The 22,419-nt window shown below is 41.4% G+C and overlaps 1 protein-coding gene across 1 annotated transcript in view; it reads right to left on the reverse strand.

The window, feature by feature from the left end:
- Positions 1-755: 755 nt before the first annotated feature.
- tmc3 (transmembrane channel like 3) overlaps positions 756-22,419 on the reverse strand; it is a 71,523-nt gene continuing 49,859 nt past the window's right edge. The window contains exons 17-22 of the mRNA XM_079340010.1: positions 10,198-10,308; positions 9,934-10,059; positions 9,598-9,676; positions 9,199-9,241; positions 8,850-9,105; positions 756-1,747 (exon numbers count right to left, since the gene is read on the reverse strand). Of these exons, the coding sequence (XP_079196136.1) occupies positions 766-1,747; positions 8,850-9,105; positions 9,199-9,241; positions 9,598-9,676; positions 9,934-10,059; positions 10,198-10,308 (1,597 nt within the window). The 3' untranslated portion in view covers positions 756-765. The remainder of the gene's footprint in view (positions 1,748-8,849; positions 9,106-9,198; positions 9,242-9,597; positions 9,677-9,933; positions 10,060-10,197; positions 10,309-22,419) is intronic.

Consider the following 22,419-nt stretch of genomic DNA (forward strand, 5'->3'; position numbering starts at 1 on the left):
AGCTCTGAAATTTAAGGTTTAGTGCTAATGTCGCTGCAATCTGTTTCGATAACTATAAGAATCCTCATGAAGATGAATGAACTTCCCGAAATCAGAGGGAAATGGTTGGCAAATGTTGCAAACGCATCCAGAAAAAATGCTGTTCCGGTTGTCTTTCAAAAGAAAGTTACTGCTGTCAAACACGTGTATGAAAATGTGCCATGTCATATTTAAACGCCTTGATTTTACCCTGAACGCTTATGTTTTACGTGAACGTTTAAATTAACCATCGTATTATTGTGTGTATGTTTTTTTTCCAACAGGGGATAAGTTTAAGTTGTTTTGTTTTGAAGGCAAGGTGCACGGCTACTTCATGTAGTCTGTCTGGCTTCATCCGAGCTGATAACAGCAAAGCAGGTGGGGAATTGTAGTTGTCCCTACATTCCAAATGAATAGCTGTGAACTCACTCGTTAAATCAGTGAACAGGCCAGGTCGGGGATATTTGAGATGACTAAGTTTTTATTGTAATAGCAGATAAGCAAGGGTTGTATACATTATTATACGCGGTTAGCATCAAACTGATGTGTTAACTTGCTCTTAAAGCTTACAAGGCAGTTTCTAAATGACGCAATACACACATTAGATGGAGAAAATTCATTTAAATTATTCATTTTCTTTGCTTTCATAGGAAATAACTTTATTAATGGCTAATAATGTGTTGTTGTAATATTTATGTAATAAGATATTAGGGGAACAATTCAGAAAATATGATTCTTGCAACATTTTTAAACATTTGAACAGACCAGGTCATTTGATTCATCTATATTCAGACCACTGCTTCTTTTTGACTTTTTTTTGGCCATCTTTGATTGTTTGGCATCAGATTTGAGATAGCGCTCTTTGTTATGAATGACCTGGATATACTGGTCTGTGCTGCTGTTCTGTTGGTCACTGCTGGAGGCCAGGGAGCCTGAGTCTGACTCAGTCAGAGGAGTGTCCAGGTTTTGTCTTGTCTTGGGTCTCACATAGGACTCCATTAGCCTAGTCCTCCCAGTGGACCGATGGGGTTTTCCCGGGGAATGGATGTGACACTTGGTTTGCACAAGCACAGAGTCTGCTCCTTTCACACTGATCTGGGAGCCGGGAGGTGACTCTAAATCTCCCAAGTCCCCTTCCCCCCCCTCTTCTTTCTGCTCTACATATCCTTCCCGAGCAGGATGGCTGCCTTTAACCCCTGACAAGTGCCCCCCAGCACGGTCACCGATGAAGAAGTTTGCTTGATGGCGAAGGTCAGAGAGGGAAAGGGGCCGATGAGCCTTTCCCAACGACACCTGTCTCCTGCTGTGTCCCTCTTCCTCTTCTTCCTCTTCACTCAGATGCTGCTCTGATCGGTGAGACTGGTGCAGACGAGGTTGATGGTGAGTTGTGCGGGGTGCATGGCGTTTTATGTTGCTTGGATAAAGCTCCAAAATCTCAGCGGACTCCTCCATCAGGTAATGGCGTGGGATCCGAGTGGCTGAGCGTAGCAGCTTTTTCCTGGGCTCTCGCTCATTAACAATCACATATCGGGTGGTGTGTCCGCGCCGTCCTCCATAACTGTGTGCTGCAATGATTCCTGCAGCCTCCAAAGGATTTATGGAGCATTTGGTCTTCCTGTACAGAGGATCAGAGTTGATGTCAGTACAGCAAACTGGGGGATTGCATGCCATGTGATGGTAGGACTTGGACTTGCTAGTACCACCAGGAGCGGCAAGAAATGGTGGGGGCCTGTCATACAAGGGAGCAACACATGAAGATTGGCATTAATTGTACTCATTATGTTATGATTACAATATATTGATTTATGTTTGCATTGCAAAACCATTTTACAATCAAATGATTTTTAGAAAACCAACAGGACATGATGTTCACGAGACAGTTTTGAGAAAACATTATCCTAAATCCAAAGTTAATACTAGAAGAACAAAACAAAATAGAGCTTAACAATTTCTATTATTTAAAATCTGCTCCAGCTTCAGTTTTATTGATAACACTTTAAAAAAGCAGTTAGAGCAACTGTTGTAGTTTAAGTGGTGAGAGAAATTGTTGTAGTGCAAGTTATTGCTAATTCTTATTAAGAGTGAGCTGAAATGCATAGTTGGCTGTTTGTCAAACATATTGCTTTGAGTAACATGACCCTTTTGATTGTTGAAAAAAAGACTGACGGTACTCCCAGACCTACTGAAAGGTCAGATTGTTTTTTGTTTCCCATCATTGAAGGGACACAAAAATCATAATCTTTGTGTCAATTGGGCATTTCTTACTTCATTAGAAAATAAAATATTAGAACACATTAAAAGAAATGGTAATAACAAATAAGCTAACCAAATAGAGAACCATTATTAGAGAACCATTATACATATTTAATCAGTTAATGCAACCACAATAGTATTTCCATACATCCTCAATCACTTGCCGCCATAGAAACCATCTGTCATTGAATTTCGCATTTTGCAGTCTAATTTTAAAAGTAATCTTTTCCATTATATAAATTCCTTTGACAACTAATTTCCAAGTCTCGTTTGTTGGGGGATCTCTCTCAAGCCAGTTGAATGTTATTGACTTTTTTGGCTGCAAAGAGTAGTATAACAAAAACATGAAATCGTATTTCTGCTTTTCATTGTTTCTGGGATGACCCCGAGAGTGGCCAGTAGAGGGACCCTTGGTAGGTGGAGGTTAAATGTCACAGACATGTTTTAATAACAATCATGTGAAGTCATTCATTTTAAAGTCATTATTAAAATAGTAATACCTGACTCAGTAGGTGCTAGCTCAGACAAAATTTCCTTTATCAACTCTCTTTGACCGTGGAGAAGGGTTTTACTTTGCTGCGGGAGTGGGCGGTTACAGAAACCCACAGTCCCAGATAGCTATTGCTTGCAATGACAGAATGAACAATTGACGTGTAAAAGACATTACTTTTTTTTTGCAATACGAAGATGAAGCAAGGTAATACTGACATTTGTACAAATTTATTTTGTTCCCAGATCAAATTAAGCTCTCATTTTCTGAGACACCAGGGTTGAAATATTTTTGCTGTTTGTCAATTTTATGCAAAAGTGCTGTGTCTGCTTGAATAAGCTCCACTGCAGCCAAACAGTGTGATACTTTGTAAAAGGGCCTAATTCACAAAAGATTGTGCAGCGTTTTTGCCCGCTTAACTTGGGCAAATGAGTAAAAAGGTGACAGTTTGATTAACAAAACATACACCAAGGGTTTATTGCAACCCTTAATGCACTACAGAGCAAACAAAGTACTCTCTAACATAGATGCACGAGTGTCAGAGCCATTATGCAGTCATTTTTGGGAAAACAACATCACAGAAAAACTGTCAAATATAACTCATGCATGTCCTCTTTGAACTTACAATAGTTCTACCAGTTACAGAACTTTGTACACATACAGTATTGTAATGCCATTGTCACAAGAGTTTTTATTGAGTCCTTTTTCCATCCGCATACTGTAAAAAAAAAATGGTGAAAATAAGGCTGTCTTTAGTTGAAGAAGACACCAAACTGTAACTTTACATATTTCTACACATATACTAAATGAAAAGTTAGCAGATACACTCAGGGAAAAAGATCATGTTTAGCATATAGCATTTCGGTGTAAAAGCAAAACAACAACGAGAGCCCGCAGTAAAGGCTAGCGCTAGCAGTGTGAGACAGCTACAACTAACTTTGCAGCTAATGCTAGCAGCATAAGACAGCTAACACTAGCAGCGTGAGACAGCCGTCTCTTATCATCTTATAAACTAAGTTATGCCTCCATTTCTGTGGCATTTAACAGTTTATTGGGCAAGTGACTAATTTTAGTAATTTCCATACACATGCACATACATATGGCCATCCTTCAGGCCCCTCAGTAAGGTCGAAAAGCATGTGATCCTCACTCAGCCAATCAGAAGAGATCACCCTAAGTCACTGATCCTGCTACAGTGGCATTTAAAACAAATATATTTACTTTGTCAGTGTTTATTTTTCTAAATGAAGTTGAAAAAAATTGAAAAATGTTTTTACAGAAATACAGTTTTGTTTTGTCCCCAATAACACTGAGGTTGAATTTTTGAATTTCAAAGTATTTCAATGAGTGCCCTATAAAGGGTTAATAAGTACTCGTAACGGTACTCTGTATCGGTGAGTACCCAAATGTAAGTACTTATACTTGTATTCGATTAGCAATAAAGTGATATCGGTGCATCTCTGGTCAGTATGGTAGGGCTTCTGAGGCAAGATGGAAACCATGAGACCAGCCGGTTTTCTCTGACATGGCTTGGTGAGCTGATATACTGAACAGGAGGTGACATACTGCTTTACATCTGTAGCCTTTGTTGGCAAGAAAAATCTGAAATGCAGTCTTGCAAGAGTCTTTGAAAGACCAAGATGACCAGCAGTGGAGTGGTCGTGGTAATAATTGAGCAAGGTGCCATGGCTCGATGTGGGGGTATAGAGTTTACGGTCCTTTAATGGATGCAAAACACATTTTGATTTTGGGTCTCTGTGGTACAGCAGGCTGTCATAAACAACATACTGATGAGGTTCACTTTCATTTGTGTCAACATGACCGTCTTTTTCAAGATCTTGGAGTAGCTGACCTGTTATTGGGTCATCCCGCTGTAGTTGCTTTACATGAGAACTAAATGGCAGCAACAACACAGGTGGCAGGTTGTAAAGAGCCAATGACCGCATAATCTGGTAGGACATCTGTGGGGATGTTCTGGAATGGGATAAGGGGTTGCCAGACAACGTGGGACATTAGCAGGCTGCTGTGGTCTGTGAAGATAGTCACATGGAGACCCTCAACATAAGGCCTGAAATGTTCAAGAGCTAAATCACAGCTAAACAATCTTTCTCTGGCGTAGAGTAGGGCTTTTCAGCTTTGTGCAGGGAGCGACTTGCATAACCCACAAGAACCTCACAACCTTCATCGTCTTTCTGCATCAATGCTACATCTAGGCCAAGGTTGCAAGCATCGCCATGAATGAAAAATGGACACGTGAAATCAGGAAACCTTAATACAGGTGCTGATGTAACCTGATGTATTTTTTCAGAATATGGGATACGATAGTATCCCGTCAGTCCAAGGAATTGACTGACTTGTTTTACAGTGGTTGAGTTCTCAAAATCCATTACTGCTTTGATGTTTCCATATCTGGATGGTGTGAGGCTGACATTTCTTTAGTTTCAGAGATAGACCAGCGACTTTGAGTCTTTTGAGCACTTCTTCGAGATCAGTCAGGTGCCCTTCAAAGGTGGGAGAAGCAATAACAAGATCATTGAGATACACTGCACATGTCTTGTAGATAAGACCAGCAAGTGCAGTGTTCAATAGTCTTTCAAATGTGGCCGGTGCGTTGCAGAGACCAAAGGGAAGGACACAAAATTGAAAAAGGCCACAGTGTGATATGAAAGCTGTCTTTGATCGGGACTCCACTGCAACTGCCACTTGCCAATATCCATGAGCTAAGTCAAGTGTTGTGATGAACTGTCTTTTTGCCAGAAAATCAAGCAACTTGTCAATATGAGACAGGGGTAAGAGTCTTTTTGTGTGACCTGGTATGAACCACTATAGTCCACACAGATCCTCGGGTCCCTGTCAGGTCTGTTAACAATCACAACTGGGGCAACCCAGCGGCTGGTGTACGGCTCAACGATTTCATCTTGCAACATCTGCTCCACTTTTTCCTCTATGAGTCTTTTCTTCACCAGAGAGCTGTGGTACGGGGGGAGATTTATTGGCTTTTCTTTGTATCGATTGTGTGTTCTGTCAGGGAAGTGTGTCCAAAATGACTATCAAACGGGTAAGACGACTGAACATGGCCTCTTTCTGTTTTTCCTCAAGGTTTACCTCAACTTTTTCCATAACTGAAGATTGTAGGGTGTCAAAGGTCATTATAGTTTCTTTTTTAATCAGTGGTTCAACTGTACATTCCACATCCTCATCAACAGGACAAGGATGGTAATCGAAGCGCTGATCATAAAATCCATTCCCTGAATGAAAGGGGTTTTATGGATTATGGCAGATTATGGCTGGCAGAAGCACTTGTTCATGAAGCCGATAGAAAGTCATGTGACACCATAAGGGGATGCAGGGAGTGCTGTCTGCAAGACTTACAGGTGGAACCGCCCACTGTTGTGTTTTGTTTGGATAGGTGTTCGGACTTCTTCCTTTTTTAGCCCTCCGAAAAGGCTTATCAGGAAGCACACAATGTCATAACTCGTGTTTTGTCCTTAATTTAATTTAAATTAAATGACCACAGGTCATAAACCTGAAATACAACAAACAAATATTCAAAAATATAATTCAAATAATATAATGAAATCAAAGAAGCCTGCAAAGACAAAAAATGTAGTAAATCTGGCTTAAACTTTCTAAACTACTTTTCCCAGAATCTCTAGCGCCGGAGGAGCATGTGCACAGCGACTCTACTGTCACTGGTTGTTATGGACGCTGTCCCAGAACTCATGCCACCTGTGCCTCTTCCAAATTATTTACGCACTCACAAACGCAACAAAATGACGCAGCGTTACGCCACGAATCACCAAACAAAATCACCACTGCCACCAGAAACCAGCAGATTGCTCTAAAAAACTAAACTCCAGCAAGGCTAATACTGATAGCCTAATGCTCCACAGTTTCCGCGTCGCCGAGCGATCATGTCGCGTGAGCTCCAGGCTAACAATCTACTCTCGGCCAGCTAACACAAACACATTGATGTACAGTGCACACACATATCAGTGACTTTAACAGGTTATTGGGCAATGTGAGTAGTAGCAGTTGCATACAAATGGGCTATGTGCTTCTGATGATGGATTGAGTGAAAGTGACTACCAGGTGCCATAATGAAAGTGTTTTACCGCAGCTGTGCATGTGCACACAACATAACATGTTTGAGCATTAATGAAACTTAAAGTTGTTTTCTATTTTAATAAAACAGACTCATTTTCTTTTCTTTTTCCTTTTTTGCTTGAGCAAAAGGGTCTCAACAATAGGCATTATTCACTCTGACGAGGTCTGCTCGTACAGCTGAAAGGGTAGCTCCTGTGTTGAAGATGGCCTCAACAAAATTGAAGTTATTTTTTGTCCTCAGTGGTGGGTTCCAGGGAGCCTGAGAATTAATGTCCTTGACATGGCCTGGAATATGTTGCTCTTGAGGGGGTGTGGTCAGTGGTTGCCCCGTTGAAATGTCCTCCCTCCCCTGAAGTTTCTCAGTTGTCTGGTCAGCAGTAGGGAGTCTGCTGATATGCCTCCTGAATCAGGTGTTTGCTCACTTCTGTCTGGGGTCAGATTTATTTGGGGGGGGGGGGGGGGGGGGGGTGCAGGACTGTCCTGAGATTTAGTGGGAGGCATATGCGATTCAGCGTTGCAGCTCGGGCACATACGAGATGTAAACCCAGGCCAAGAGCATTTGAAGCAGTAAGGCTCATTGGTCTGGTTTCTCATTAATTGGGTAGGTGGAGGCTCGTTGCCTCTCAGTCCAAGAACTGCATGCACCTCATGAGCTCGGAGCAACAAGTGCCATACGGTGCTACTCTATATTTAGAATGTTTGCATATCAGTTCAATCTGTTCTTGTTCAGGGGGTGGGCTCTTCAATTTGTTAAACTCACTCAACATATGAGCCACAAACGTCGGGAGGGGCTCATCAAGTGCTTCAACATGGTCGAGAATGCCTCTCAGGACACGGTCCTGGTTGTCAGATGGTCGAAAAAAACTGTTCTGAAGAGTTGGCAGAATTTGGACCATGTGACGACATGTGAACTGAGTGCCTTGAACCATTTGCTGAACTCTCTCGCAAAGAAATGTGGCAGGTCGTTTAATATTTATACATCAGTCAGGTTATCACCAGCAAACAGGGGGCTCTAACTTAGCATGATGCAGTGCAGCAGCGATCATCCTGGATGTGTTGTTGAGTTCGAGTGAATGTGTCTGAAGGGAAATGTCTGAGTGTCCAGCTTGTAAGCTCCAGAATAGGATTTTGAATCTAGAAGTGTTGGCTCTGGGATGGTCACAGCAAGCGTGTATGGGGTTAAGGTGGCCTTGGGTAGAGGGCTTGAATATTGGCTCGCAGGAATATCAGTCTTTCTTCCTAGACTGCTCCAAGTGTTGGAGTACTTAGCGTTGTAACTCTAAGGAGTCTTGCAGACATCCCCTCTTCAGGTCCTGCTTGTGCATGTGTGTGAGAAGCATGTCTCAAAAAAGTGCGAACTAGAATTTCCCCTTTGAGAATTAATAAAGTTAATTAAGTTAAATTACATTTAAAATATCTATCTTGTATATGTAAATAGTATGTCATTATTAGTGCAGTGGATAATATATATAGAGCCCCAAAACAGACAAAAGGCAGTAATATACAGAATTATAGAACAAATCATGGAAAGGAAAATCCAGGTTTGAGTAAGTGTAGAGTCTTAACTAGAGATGTTAAGTTTTGTTATTTCTCTTCAACCATCAATTAGAGTAGGCTGTAAAAGAAACAAATTTGTAGGTCAAAGAGAAAGTAAAAAGCATCTTGTTCTTTGTCTGGAACAACAGGCTTCATCGTTTAATCTGCAGTGTTGTCTCTCTGAAAGTACTGTTATGATCACCCAGTACTGAAATGTATCTTTATTAATTATGTGTTAAGCATGATGCTTGGAATTGGACAGCTACAATATTGACTATTTAGATCAAAATTAGTTTCAAATTGTTCAGGACCAGCAAAAACATAAAAACAAATAATTCCCTGTTCTTCTCTAAAGATTAATTCTATATTCAATTAAAAAGCCATAAAATTGTTGTTCAGTGTAAACCTGTTTAGCCAAACTGTGAGTGATCAGTGAGTGTAAGACCTGTTTGGAATGTGCTGTCTGTGCCTAGGCAGCCCAATCGCGGATCCAGCCACAGCTCCCCTGTTCAGGTCCGTTCTAGATGCTGACTGGGTGATGGTACAGATGCTGTTTCCATGTCGAACGGTAGATTGAAAGTTGGTGACACTGCCATTGCGTCTGGGAGACAGAGTTTGGATTGAGGCCTCCTGACTTGTGATGTCACTCTCTTGCTGATCTGGCTTTTTATCTGCTGCTGCCTCTGGACTCTGTAGTCTTGCTAAGATAAGAGTAAATATTACAAGGTGAGGGTCTTAAAATAAAAAGCAAAAATCAAACACACTCAGGAGATCTAAGGAAATATCACAGATACCTGCAGCGATCTGAAAGACTTTCTTCTTGTCCTCAGTCCGTTCCTAAAGAAGTAAGAAGAAGTAAAGTAAGAAGTAAAACTCAACTTTTACATGTCTGGCCTCATGAAAATTATCACAGTCTGGGGAAAGTGTTGGTCGGGTTAGTGAAGAAATGTTTGGCACAATTTATAGCAACATGCATTCAAATCCATAAACACACCATTTTATTTGAACTACAATTGTCTACTCACAGCTTTTAAGTTTATTACATTTACATTTCTGATAACTTTGACACTGTAATCTCCATCACAAATCTGGCAAAACTTTTTTATGTAATTGCACTATGCCTGAGAAGAATGAACCATTCAATTAATAAATAACTGTAGATCAATTAGGATAACAGTTCATCAGAAACTCACAGTCTGCAGCTGCATCCTCAGCTGGTTGTTGGTAAATTTAAGGGATCTAGCGATGGCCTGGAGATAGTATATCAGCATGCTGAAACATACAAGGAAAACACTCAAGTGTGTGTGTGTGTGTGTGTGTGTGTGTGTGTGTGTGTGTGTGTGTGTGTGTGTGTGTGTGTGTGTGTGTGTGTGTGTGTGTGTGTGTGTGTGTGTGTGTGTGTGTGTGTGTGTGTGTGTGTGTGTGTGTGTGTGTGTGTGTGTGTGTGTGTGTGTGTGTGTGTGTGTGTGTGTGTGTGTGTGTGTGTATGTTCGTGTATGTATGAGTCGTTTGGGTGTGCACAATCTTACAACAGAAGCAGCAGTGCCGGAAGCACTACAACAGGGCTGGTGATATAACTTGTTACTTTGCTGAACCACAGGGGGAAGTCATTGGCCACTGTTTCCGAGATGATGTCATAAATCTTCTCTTGCCCACTATAACACATATTAGTTCCTTACTTTTAAAAATGTTTTAGCTTGAAACAAACAGTGTAATAAGGTGATAATGATCCTTTTTAGGGGAATAGAAAAATCTCTAAACAATAAGCATCTTTTGAAATGCTAGGAGCATACCTGAATGGTCCACAGTGTTGTGATGGTCTGTATCTCACAATGGAAAAGATGGTGGGCAGCATACAAAGAAAAAGCATAAAAAGCAGCATAGCCAGATAGAAGTTGTTTGATCTAAAAAAAAATGTAAAACAAGAGAAGAAGGTTAAAAAAAAATCATGGCTGTGATGTTTTATACATTTACTTTGATGATTCGTTAAGTACTACCTGCCTAACTATCGGCTACAATTCAGCAAACATTTTATATTTTGCTTTTCCATTCACTTGCTGCATTTTTTTAAATGAGAAAATTAAGAATTCTTCTACCTATCTGTCAATTTATATTCTGGTAACATAGTGAATGTTAAAGGAAGGACCAAACATGTCTGAAAACCTGTGATCCCAAGTGAAAAGAACACAAGTAACATGGGTTCTGTAAGTCTCGTGCAGATGAAGTATTGCAGTGAAATACATGTTTTGTTGCTGATCTTGTCTTGTACATGTGTTAATCTTATTTTCTGACATAAAACTTTCTCTTTTAAACATTTTTTTTATTATATTCTATTATATTCATTTTTTCAGGTATACACAGAAACAGTATATGTATATATATATATATATATATATATATATATATATATATATATATATATATATATATATATATATATACACACACACACACACACACACACATACACATGCATATGCATGTAAATAAATAATAAAGTTAAAAAAGAATCACAATTTGAATTGAATAATAAGACCATTAATGCCAGACAAAACACGATTCGGATTGAGATTACATGCAAAATCTTCATAAATATTTAAAAGGTTTGGTCAAGTGTTTTCCTCATTCATATATAATATATTGTCAGTGGTCAATATTAATAGAGCAATTGTTTCTAATATACTGTATATAATAAGTTATAAATTCATACCTATTTAGATTGTCACATTAAATGTTTTTAACTCACAGCTCAAGGTTTATAAGTTATGTCATTAAAGAAATAAAAGGCCCCCACCTTGTCATATTTACACACAGAATCCATTTAGCTTTATATGACTCTTTCCAGTTGAGCTATTTTTGCAAGTGCATTATACCAGTCTTGGATGGAGGGACCTTAAGCTATCTACAATCAGGTAGCTTGATAACAACTGCAAAGGCTGTAGTCATCCACTTGCTATTAGGTTGGTATTCAAGTGTGGAGATAATACCAAGCAGGCAAGATGGGTCTAAATCTATTTGCTTCCCTAACTTTTCGACATACCTCCACCCAGAAACTCTAATTTGTTACACAATACTATGCCTATGTCAGACATCACACTAGATTCCAGCTGTTTATTTCAGACTGATCTGATTCCAACAAGCATATGTCCCAATATGTTACTATCAGGGGCTAAGTACTGTAAATATCTGAAATATAGCATTCATTAGAAATTGTCATTTTTTTCTCAAATGCAAACTTAATTGGTACAAAGGCCCCAGCATGCAGCAAAGTATAGCCTTCGGTGCCAGCACACCAGTTGGATCCTCAATTAACGGCCCCAGTTTTTATTATGATTTATTTATACACTGCAGAAAGGTAAGGCAGACAGTGTTGTCAATCCAAGCGAGATGTTTTTTGTCAAGCCTGGAAGGACAGTCTAAGGACATATCAGTCTACCATGTCAGCTGCAATAGCATAATTTTATTTACATCTGATTGACAATAATAGCCATGATTCAGAGTTGTTTAATAATGTGCCAAAACTCACCCAGGTGGTCAGCTGTCCATAACTGACAGCACAAGACTTTCTTTTATTCTTTAATGATAAGGTTATGGACAGCAGGCTGAAAATTCCACAGTCTCTTTAGTTTGGCCCATTATGTGCTGCTGTGCCTTCTTTTAGCAATGGACAAGGAATAATTGATTTTCAGCTTCCTTAATTGTATGAACTAACTAAGATTGTTAGTTCATTGCGCTCAAGTTGGATGTTCATTGGATCATCTCCCTTCTTGGGTCATAAAGGAGCTCTGGTCTACACTTGGCCCGTATGTTTTATCCATTTTAAATCATTCCCTGTCTTCAGGGGTTTTTCTGGCATTTTTTAAACAAACAGTGGTAAAACCATTATCAAAGGGATACTTCAGCCATTTGCATGAAGCTGTTTATCATTAGAAACATGGTAGTAGTGTTGAATGGTCGTGAATCCAACCCCCATTTTGCCCTGAGACGAGAAAATGTGTTTTTCTTTGCCTGGAAGTTTTCTTCATGTGATGCAATATGACACTTTTTGCGTCACATGAAGAAAACTTTCAAGCAAAGAAAAACACATTTTTCTCGTCTCAGGGCAAAATGAGGGTTGGATTCACGACCCTTCAACACTACTACCATGTTTCTAATGATACAAAGCTTCATGTGAAGTATCCCTTTAAATACGTCTGGATAGATGCTGAAACACCATCTAATTACAGACCTGTCTCAAACCTTGCTTTTCCATCGAAAGTGTTTGAGAAAGTGGTTTCAAAGCAGCTGGTCCAAGATCTGACAGAAAATAATCTCTTTGAGCCTCTTCAGTCTGCTTTTAGGGCAAATCACTCCACTGAGACTGCACTGATAAAGGTGGTTAATGATTTGTTGGTGAACATTGACTCTGATTGTGCTTCAGTGTTATTGTTGTTCGACCTTCGTGCGGCTATCAATTCAGTTGATCACTCTATTTTAATTGAAAGACTTGAATACCATTTTGGCATCTCAGGCAAGGTGCTGTCATGGTTAAAGTCTTATCTATCAGAGAGACCTCAATGTGTTTTATTTAAAAATGTCCTAAGTCTGGCACAGTGAAGCATTGGGGTTCCTCAGGGTTCTGCTCTAGGTCCTCTGCTTTTCTCACTGTATCTTGCACCACTTGGAAAATGATTATGATGATGAATGATTGTCACTGTTATACAGATGATTTGCAATTATATATGCCTTTAACATGTGAAAATGGGTCTAACGTGTCAAAAATCGAGGGTTGTCTTTCAGCTGTCAGGAATTGCCTCTCTGAAAATGTCCTTTTCCTTAATTCTGCAAAGACTGAAATGATGATCATTGGACCCCAGAAGTTACAAAATGTATTCAATAATGTTTCCTTGTCTCTTGATAACTGTTTTGTTCTTGGCAGAGATAAGATGAAAAACATTGGAGTCATATTCGATCAGACACTTTCTTTTGATAAGGACATCAAGGATGTGACTAAAATATAATTTTTTTTATCTTCGCATGATTGCTAAGATCAGGCCAATCCAGAGTGACAAAGATGCTGAAGTCCTCTTCCATGCTTTTGTAACATCTCATTTAGACTATTGTAATTCTCTTCTGTCAGGATTATTCAACAATAGTTTCCGAGTCCTGCAGATGGTGCAAAATGCTGCGGCTGGGGTTCTGATTGGATCTGGGAAATATGAACACAATGCCCCGGTGTTGGCCTCTCTTCACTAGCTTCCATGTCAGGTTCGTGCTGATTTTAAGGGGCTTTAATTGACTTATAAAGTTTAAATGGAGCAGCACCTTCTTATTTAACTAAACTGGTTAGATTGTATGCAGCTTCTCGTGCCCTCCGCTCTCAAGGATCTGGCCTGCTGATTGTGCCTAAAGACTGGTGAGCAAGTCTTTCCTCTCTGTGCACCAACACTTTCGAAGAGTCTTCCTCTGGACATAAGGCAGTCATGCTCTGTGAAGGTTTTTAAAGCAAAGCTCAACATCCACTTGTTTAACTTTGTGCTATATGTCTTGATTTGTTTTTTAGTTTTATGTTTTATTAGTTGTGATTGATTTTAGTACCTGTACAGCACTTTGATTGAAAGCGCTTTATATATAAAATTATTATTAAAAAAATATGATTGAGGGACAGTGTGCAATGATATTTAATATTTTTGCAAAGAAAAATTAAAAGATGGTTGCAACAGATTGAGCAAGTCGCTTATTTCCATCTGTAGTCCCACATAAAAGTGACACAAGACAAACAAACAATAAATCATTACTTGTATTGCATCAATTGCTAACAAGTGTTATCTTGAGACGCTTTACAGAAGATGTTATGGGATAATATGCATTTCTCTCCAATAAGACTTCACTCAACAGAGGACAATCAAGAAACACACCTGTCAATACTACAAACTAAATTGCTATAAACACTGGAACACTAAAACAATATCATAAAAATTACAATACATTTATTTTAAAAATAACTGATTGCATGACTTCCAGTTATGGCGGCTACCTGAACGGCAGCGGGCAGAGCTCTGACCTATTGGGTCCATTTTTGCTTTTCCATATTAACATAGAGTCACTTAGTTGCCCACGCTTGCCCCAGTACTGAGTATATTATAACTTTCTCTACCATTAAGCCTAACGCACGTAAATATAAACCAAAAAAAGTGGGTGAAGACGATGACGTTAACGCTGCTAGCATCGACCGCACCTCGCTGGATGGAGAAGATGAGGAAGATGCTATTGCTAGTGTGGGAAGTGTTGAGAAAACAAACCCCTGTGTGTCAACAGGAAGATTTAAAGCATGATTTGACAATGTGGGTAAAAAATCAGACGAAGACAGGAGTTGATTTTGACAAATGGCTGAAGCCTGACTCAGTGAATGAGTGGCTTAGCCGAGCACAGGATGTTGAGGCTAAGATTCAACAAGAAAAGTCAGGTTTCTCTGGAAGACAGGTTAAAAATGTCAAAGCCTTAAAGAAAGCTTATGATTGGAGAGCGTGCAAGGAGCGAATCTGTCAGACCCTGCTCCAAGTTATTGATAAGTGGAAACAGTTATAAGGAGAGGCAGGACAGAAGAAACAGAAGTCCCTTCAACTCACACGCATAGCAGAGCCTTCTGCTCCCCTACCATATGAAATTTTTGACACACCCACAATTGATCCTCCACCAACAGGGCCATACGCTGCAACACACACACAGTTAAATGCTTATCAGGGCGCTGTGCCCAGTAAATCAGGAGCAAAACCTAAAACTGATCATTCAAGCTCCAGGACAAAAAGTCAGAAACACAGACACAGTACAGGCCATCTCCATGCTCCTGTGGTACATTTAACAGGTGTAATGGATTACACAATCACTCAGTGATGATGAACATGACGCACCCACACGTACTGCCATGCACACATCCCCACAGGGGGAGGGGGACTGAGTCAGCAGCATTTCCAGCAGAATAGGGAAACTGAGTCAGAAGGGGGAAGTACTGATGATGAGGAAGAAGCGAGGGCAGCGACAGGTCAGTTGCAGGAAGAAGCAGCAGGTGCTTTTTTTCAGTCCAGAGGAAGTTGAAACAGGGGGTCACTTAAAAGAAGGGTGTTGTCCTGACAAGCTCATACAAGGTTTAGCTAACATGCAGAATGTTCTGCATAACCAGATAGAGGCTCAAGGGGGCGTAATGCAGGAGAGGATTATCACCCACTGCAGGGGATCTGAGGCAGCGGGGAGTAGGGAGTGTGGTCAGAGAGACGTCAGTCAGGGGTTAAAGGCGTTGGGAAGGTCATTTAGACAAGAAGACCTAGTCATTAGCGTCTTTGATAGGCAGTGTGAGCAGCGGGGAAGACATAGACAGAGAGATGGAACAATACGTCTGAGTAGAAGCAATTCTGAAGAAAAGGCAAGTAAGGGATTGCTGCTGCAGTCACGCAACCGCTCATACACACCACCACCACCCTACAGAATTATGCTGAGAGGATATAAGTCACCCTCCAATACCTCACCTCCTCCCTTGAATTCACATCAACTTTACTCACATTTTCAACTCCCTCTAGTACGTGCACACACATGCACTGGAGACATGTCAACCACTTACACACCGTATACTCTCGCAGATGTGCAGTGTTTGCTCGGGAAGCTCCCAGACATTCAAAAGGGAGCAGCCGTGTGGATTTCTGCTTTTTGTGATCTCCATATGGGAGTGGAGTGTTGCTTGGGAGATTATAGACGCCAAGTAACGGGGGCTGTAGGTGGTGAAGCACTACAAGACATAGAAGTCAGTGCTCTGACTATAACCAAACCTGACACAGCGCCACTGGGGTTGTACACTGACTGGCTATGGAGGGTCATGAGGGATAAGTATCCAGTTATTGTGACTTCAGGGGACCTGGCTCATTTACCTGTTAAATCAGGAGAAGACTGGTGACGAGTATATGACTACAGTTGAGAAAAAGTGGAAGGAGGCTACAGATACAGCACCAGGTAACTCTGCTCAAATTGACTTAATGTAGTAGGACTATCTACTAAGACTATTGTTGACTGGAAAGCGCACATCATACACCACGTCAATCAAGACAAACTGTTGCAACAGAAAGAAACAGAGGAGACTAAGGGTTTACAGAACCAGCTTCTGAAATTACAGCTCAAGGAAGCTCAGACCAGGCTTAATGCAGCTAAGAAACATGTTCAAGCCCCCACTACACCTACACCCACCCCTCCAGCAGTGTCGATTCCTTTACAGGCCCCTGTTTATCAACAACAACAATGGGGACACTCAGTCAGGTTCCAGGTAGGTCGCGGAGGCAGAGGTAGAGGGCGTGGTCCACACAGAGGCAGAGTGTTTACTAATCAAAGTGATAAGTCTGGTTGTTTCCATTGTGGTGAGCGGGGACATTGGATGGCAGACTGCCCATATTTACAGCAATCCCAAACCCCACCCCTATGAGTATGATTACCCTCCCCCTCCTCCACAACCTCCTCCACCTCATTCTCGACCCCACCAGGCACCAGGCCCTCTCCCTAGTGTTAGTAACTCATTTTAGGGGTGCCTGGATCCAAGGACAGACGACCCAGCAGACCTGGAACCCATCATAAATGTTACTGGAGGCAACCAACATCTTCCTTTTATGATAGATACAGGCGCTAGGTACTCCTCTGTAAATACCCCTCTTCCTGTTTCCTCTTTTACTATGTCTGTTCTTTCAAATCTTTATTTCTCAACACCACAGTCATGTGTGTGGCGCAACCTGACTTTCTCTCATTCTTTTCTGTTAGCTCCTGATTGCCCTTTAAATCTGTTTGCACAAGACTTGTGCGGATGCCCTGTGGAAAGGTTACCTGTGACAATGTGTATGAAGGACAGAGACAGTGTGTTGTCGTGCAAGATGGATTTCAGCTCATGGTGGCTGAGACTGAAGACACTGCTGTTGTTTACTGAGGCCAGGTGCTCCCCCGCAATAATGAATCAAGTACTTCGATGGAAGGCTGTTTTCTGCACTGGCAGCCATGGATTGTTTCCCTGCATGATTACAAGCTACCCAAAGACATTGTCCACGTCACCTTTAATTACACCCGTCACTCTGACTCCCACTATGACTCTGACTTTTTGGACACAGCTGGTAACACAAACCTTTTCTCTGCTGCAAACATTTATGTTGGTTCGGAAGGTGTGGCCGCTGCTGTCATGCTGCCAGAGGAACTGTTGACCTTTTTTTAAACTTGGTTTTTCCTCCACTCCCCATGTCACCCTCATGGTCCATAACCAAGACAACCCCCAGGCGTTGGGACCCATGGTGAAACATTGTCTCGAGGCTACAGGTTGGGAGCAACCTCAACATGCAGATCTGTTTTATTCCCCCTCTCTCTCCTCTTACAAAATCTCTCACTCCTCTACACTCCGTCTCCTGTTCCTCTATCCACTTCCTCTGATCACCCTTCCTCTGCTTCTATTTTATCTACTCTCCCTGACTCTTTGGTCTGCTGGCCTCACTGATGTAGGCCTGCTTGATATGGAACCCCTTGATATCCCTCTTGAAACAGATGTACAGCCCATTTATCAACCCCAGTACCCACTCGCTTCAGATAAACTCTGTCACTCTTAAAGGTTTACTGGTGAGTAAGTTTGTCATCCCCACCTCCAGCCCATGGAACACCCCTATTTTTCCTGTGCCGAAACCTGGTAAAAAAAGAAGCTTGGATGGTCCATGACCTCCGTCCAATTAATCGTGTGGTACGCCCCTGCCCGTACTCGACACCCAATCCTTACAACATGCTCATGCATCTGTGTCTCCACGACATACTAGTTTCACCAGCATTGACTTAGCTAATGCTTTTTTCTGTGACCCAATCTCTCCTGAAACTGCTCAAATGTTTGCTTTTACCCTTCAAGGCCAACAGTACACTTACACTTGCCTCCCTCAATGTTTCATTCACTCCCTTGTATTTTTCAATGCTGTACTTTTAAAACATTTATCAACTCTCACACTCCCACATTGTGTGGTTCTCCTCCAGTATGTGGATGATTTGCTGATAGCTGCCTCCTCACCTGCTGCATGTTTGAAGGTCACTCATGATGTTCTTTCCCTACTTTCTCAAAAAGGCTACAAAGTCTCTCGTTCTAAATTGCAATGTTGCCGTTCCTCTGTTGTCTTTCTAGGACGTCAGGTTGGAAACACTGGCCTGTCCATGACTGAATGGTCTAAAGCTTCCATTTTGAATTATACCAAACCTAAAACTGCTGGTGATATGATGTCCTTTCTTGGTCTGACTGGTTACAGTTCCTCTTTTATTGCTAACACAGAGACTGTAGCAGAGTTAGATGCAGCAGACAAGGCAGCAAAGGCTGCTGGAGGATATGTACACCAGCATCAGTATCAGTTAGCTCAGACACAAGAACCCACCACCCAACTCACTTTAGAGGAGCTAAAACAAGTTCAGCAAGCAGCTGATCCAAGTGAGAAACAGGCATGGAAGGATGGTGGTGCAACAAAAGACAGCACAGGTGGAGGAGTCACTCAGGAAAGATAGTGGCTCCAGCTGGTCTTTTACACATGTTGTGTCAGGAAGCTCATTCTTTGGGACACTGTTCTGCAGGAAAGGTTCAGAAGCAGATAGAGCAGTGATGATGGCATCCTCGATTGGAGCTCATTTGTAAATATTTTGTAAACACATGTGAAACCTGTGGGGACTACAACAGTAAGAAATGTCTCCAGACAGGCATGGGAGGTTTTCCTGTGCCAAAAGCCACCTGGGTAGGAGTTGTGATAGATTTCACATACATGGGAGTGAAAACAGAGTTCAAGGCTACAGATATTTGCTGGTAGCAGTGGACACGTTCAGCAGGTGGTGGATTGAAGTAATCCCTGTGATCTGCTGCAGTGATTAAATAGTTGGTAAAAGACCTCATTCCTAGATTTAGTTTTTCAAGGGAAATTTTCTGACTATTTACAGCAGCTTAGTAACATTGCACACAGTGTCTCCCAACAGGTCATATCAATCGTGACAAAAGATCCCACCCACCCAACCAACAACAGAAGTGGAGGAATGAAGCTGGGTGTGGACTGGGCAAAATCAAGGTGGAAAGGACCTTATAAGGTGGCAAAAGTTTACTCACACAAGTCTGAAACTTTGGAAGGGAGAAATAAGAGGCTCTGAATAAAAGTGTGAATGAGTTAAGTGTTGTGTGTATTTGTCTGTCAAACCCTCCCTTGTGTGTTAATGTCTAAACGAGAGAATGGAACACTTCATATATGTTTTCAGCCATCTCATTTATGCTCAGAGACAATTAATGTCAACAATGAATGTAAGCGACTATTGGAAGCCTGTGCTTCCAATAGTCGTCTCCACGGACTTCATTGACTATTTTGACCTTACAGAATAGAATGGCGCTCGACATGCTGTTGGCCAAAGAGGGGGGCGTTTGCAGCATGTTTGGAACTTCCTGTTGCACATTCATCCCCAACAACACAGCCCCTGATGGTTCTGTCACCAAGGCTCTTCATGGCTTTAAATCTTTTTTTTGTCTTATTCATCCTGCTTTTCTTCTTCATCCTCCTTGTCTGCCCATCCATATTTTCTGCAGAACTGGTCTTTCCCAGCAGTTTCCAGTTGCTCAACAAATAAGCATAAAAGTCTTTACAAGACATCTCTTTGCTGTTGCTGTGTAGCTGCTGTAGTGTTTTACAGTGTTTTTGTAGTTCATCTGTGAAGCTGCACTAACGTTTCGGCATTTTGTGTGCAATCAATGCTGCGCCGCTGTCAGCTCTGTTGCCGCTGTCTGCTGTTCCCTGTGAATGTGCACGTCGCAGAGCCGCCCACAAAGCAGTCTCGTCACGCAACGAAGTAGCTACCGTAGTATTTTGCGCCGGTCAATTTAAGTACAAACTTGATGGTTCCATGAAAGACCATGAACCCCAGACATTTTCATGATTTTATAAAAAACCCCCGGACGCCCCGGACAGGATATAAAAAGAGGACATGTCCGGGCAAAAGAGGACGTTTGGTCACCCTAGTTTTGGGTAAGGATGCACTACCGAGTCCAACCATCTTAGAACGGGCCCACAGATTACCGGGTAAACAGGTTCCGAATGGTCCCCCTCCCGTGCCATCATCATGAAGTTTCTCAACTATCAAGACAAGGTGAAGGTGATGAAGGCAGCGCGACAAAGAGGTAAAGTGATGTACCGAGATCGACGCATAGTGTTTTTCCCGGACCTGTCCACGGAGGTACAAAAACAACGGAGGCAATTTGACAGAGTGAAACAACATCTCCGGGAATTAGACATCAGCTTTGGACAAATTTTTCCAGCAAGGATGAGGATTTTCCATCAGGGCCTTTTCAATTCTGCAGTGGAGGTGGAGGATTTCATCCGGCTCACTGAGTTACCAGACTAACGCGTGTATCCTTGAGACTGACAATTCAGTACCAACATTTTTATTTGTTTTCCTTTGCTTATATCATAAATCTATATATTTGATAAGAAATTACTGTCTACGCTATGGGCATATTTCACTTGGTTAAGTTATAAGGTGACCACTATGTTGCTTCCAGGGTCGGAGCATGGATCTGTGTGACAGTAGGTCGATTTCTCTGCACCTTGTAAAGGATCAGGGACTATAACTAAGTCTTTTTTCCGGGGCAGGGGGATAACTGTGTAGATTTTTCACAGTGGTTAGTTGGGGAGAGTCTTTTTGCTGTTCTGTTTCTAAGGGGGTTCAGTTTTTCATGTTGTAAGGTGCTTTTTTGTGTAGTTATGGCTAATTGCTATAAACAGGGCTCTATGCTAGAAATAGTGTTACTATGTAAATGAGTAGGAGTTTTGACCTGTCTCTTGGAATGTTAGAGGCCATAGAAAATTTGTTAAACTAAAACAAGTAGTACCTGACTAAAGCAGTTCCACTCAAACATCATCTTTTTACAAGAGACCCACTTACTCCCAGGTGAGACAGCTTGATTGAGGAAAAGATGGCCAGGTAAAGTAATAACCTGCTCCTTCTCATCACACACTAGGGGTGTGGCCGTGCTTGTGCATAAATCCATACCACTTCGCATACAAAAAACTGTGTTGATCCTAATGGCAGATGCATCATTATACAAGGTTTTAATGACTGTAAGGCCTGCTGCTTGGCCATGTGTCGCGGCTGCACTCTCGCAGTTGCAACACACGCCGACATGCACGGGGTGCTTCGGTCCCTTCATCACCGCTTGTTTTTTTTTTGTTTTTCTGCACATGGGTCCTCCTCCTTGTTTTCTGCCCGCACCTGTGACAGGAAGATTTTTGCCACTACCTTACATGTTCTTTGTTACTTTTGTTGCTGTTATTTAAAAAAAAAAAGGATAAATTCAATAAAAACATTTGATAAAAAAACCAAACTGATTGCATGTATGGAGGCCATACACCACAAACACTAGGAGGACAACAACACACTGCATGATAGAAGTGACAATTAGACCCATTAGCTTCATTATAAAGGTACAAAATACTAATATGTCCTTAGTATCGAAACAATTATCCAGGACCAGTTTTGAAAAGTTCATCCTTTCAAACTTCAGCTTTTATAGCGCTTTTCTATCTCCTTTCTGTTCCGAGACTACTCAAAGCTTTTTTACACCTACCTATTCACACCCATTCACACAATGGCAGAGGCTGCTATCTAAAGTGACCATCAGATGACCACTAATCCCATTAACACCCACTCGTACAACGCTGACGAAGCAGTAGGAGCAATTTGGGGTGAAGTAATTTTCCTATGGATACTTTGGACACGTGGCTTCGTTGGCGGTGTATGAATACGTATTAATGGGTATGGAGTATGGAGTCCCATATCAGTCCGATTCACTGATAAGAAATGTAAGAGGCAATGACAGCCTCGTTACATGAATCAAAGTGGGCTTAGGACCTTAGGCCAGTTTAAATGTTTTTCATTATAGTGTAGGAAGATGCATCTATTATACTGGAGAACTAAACACTGATACGTCTCTGTTACTGTAGGTATCAGTAATTAACTAGTTTAATGTT

This window comes from Symphodus melops (genome assembly GCF_947650265.1).
Source record: "Symphodus melops genome assembly, chromosome: 3".
Classification (NCBI taxonomy): Eukaryota; Metazoa; Chordata; class Actinopteri; order Labriformes; family Labridae; genus Symphodus; species Symphodus melops.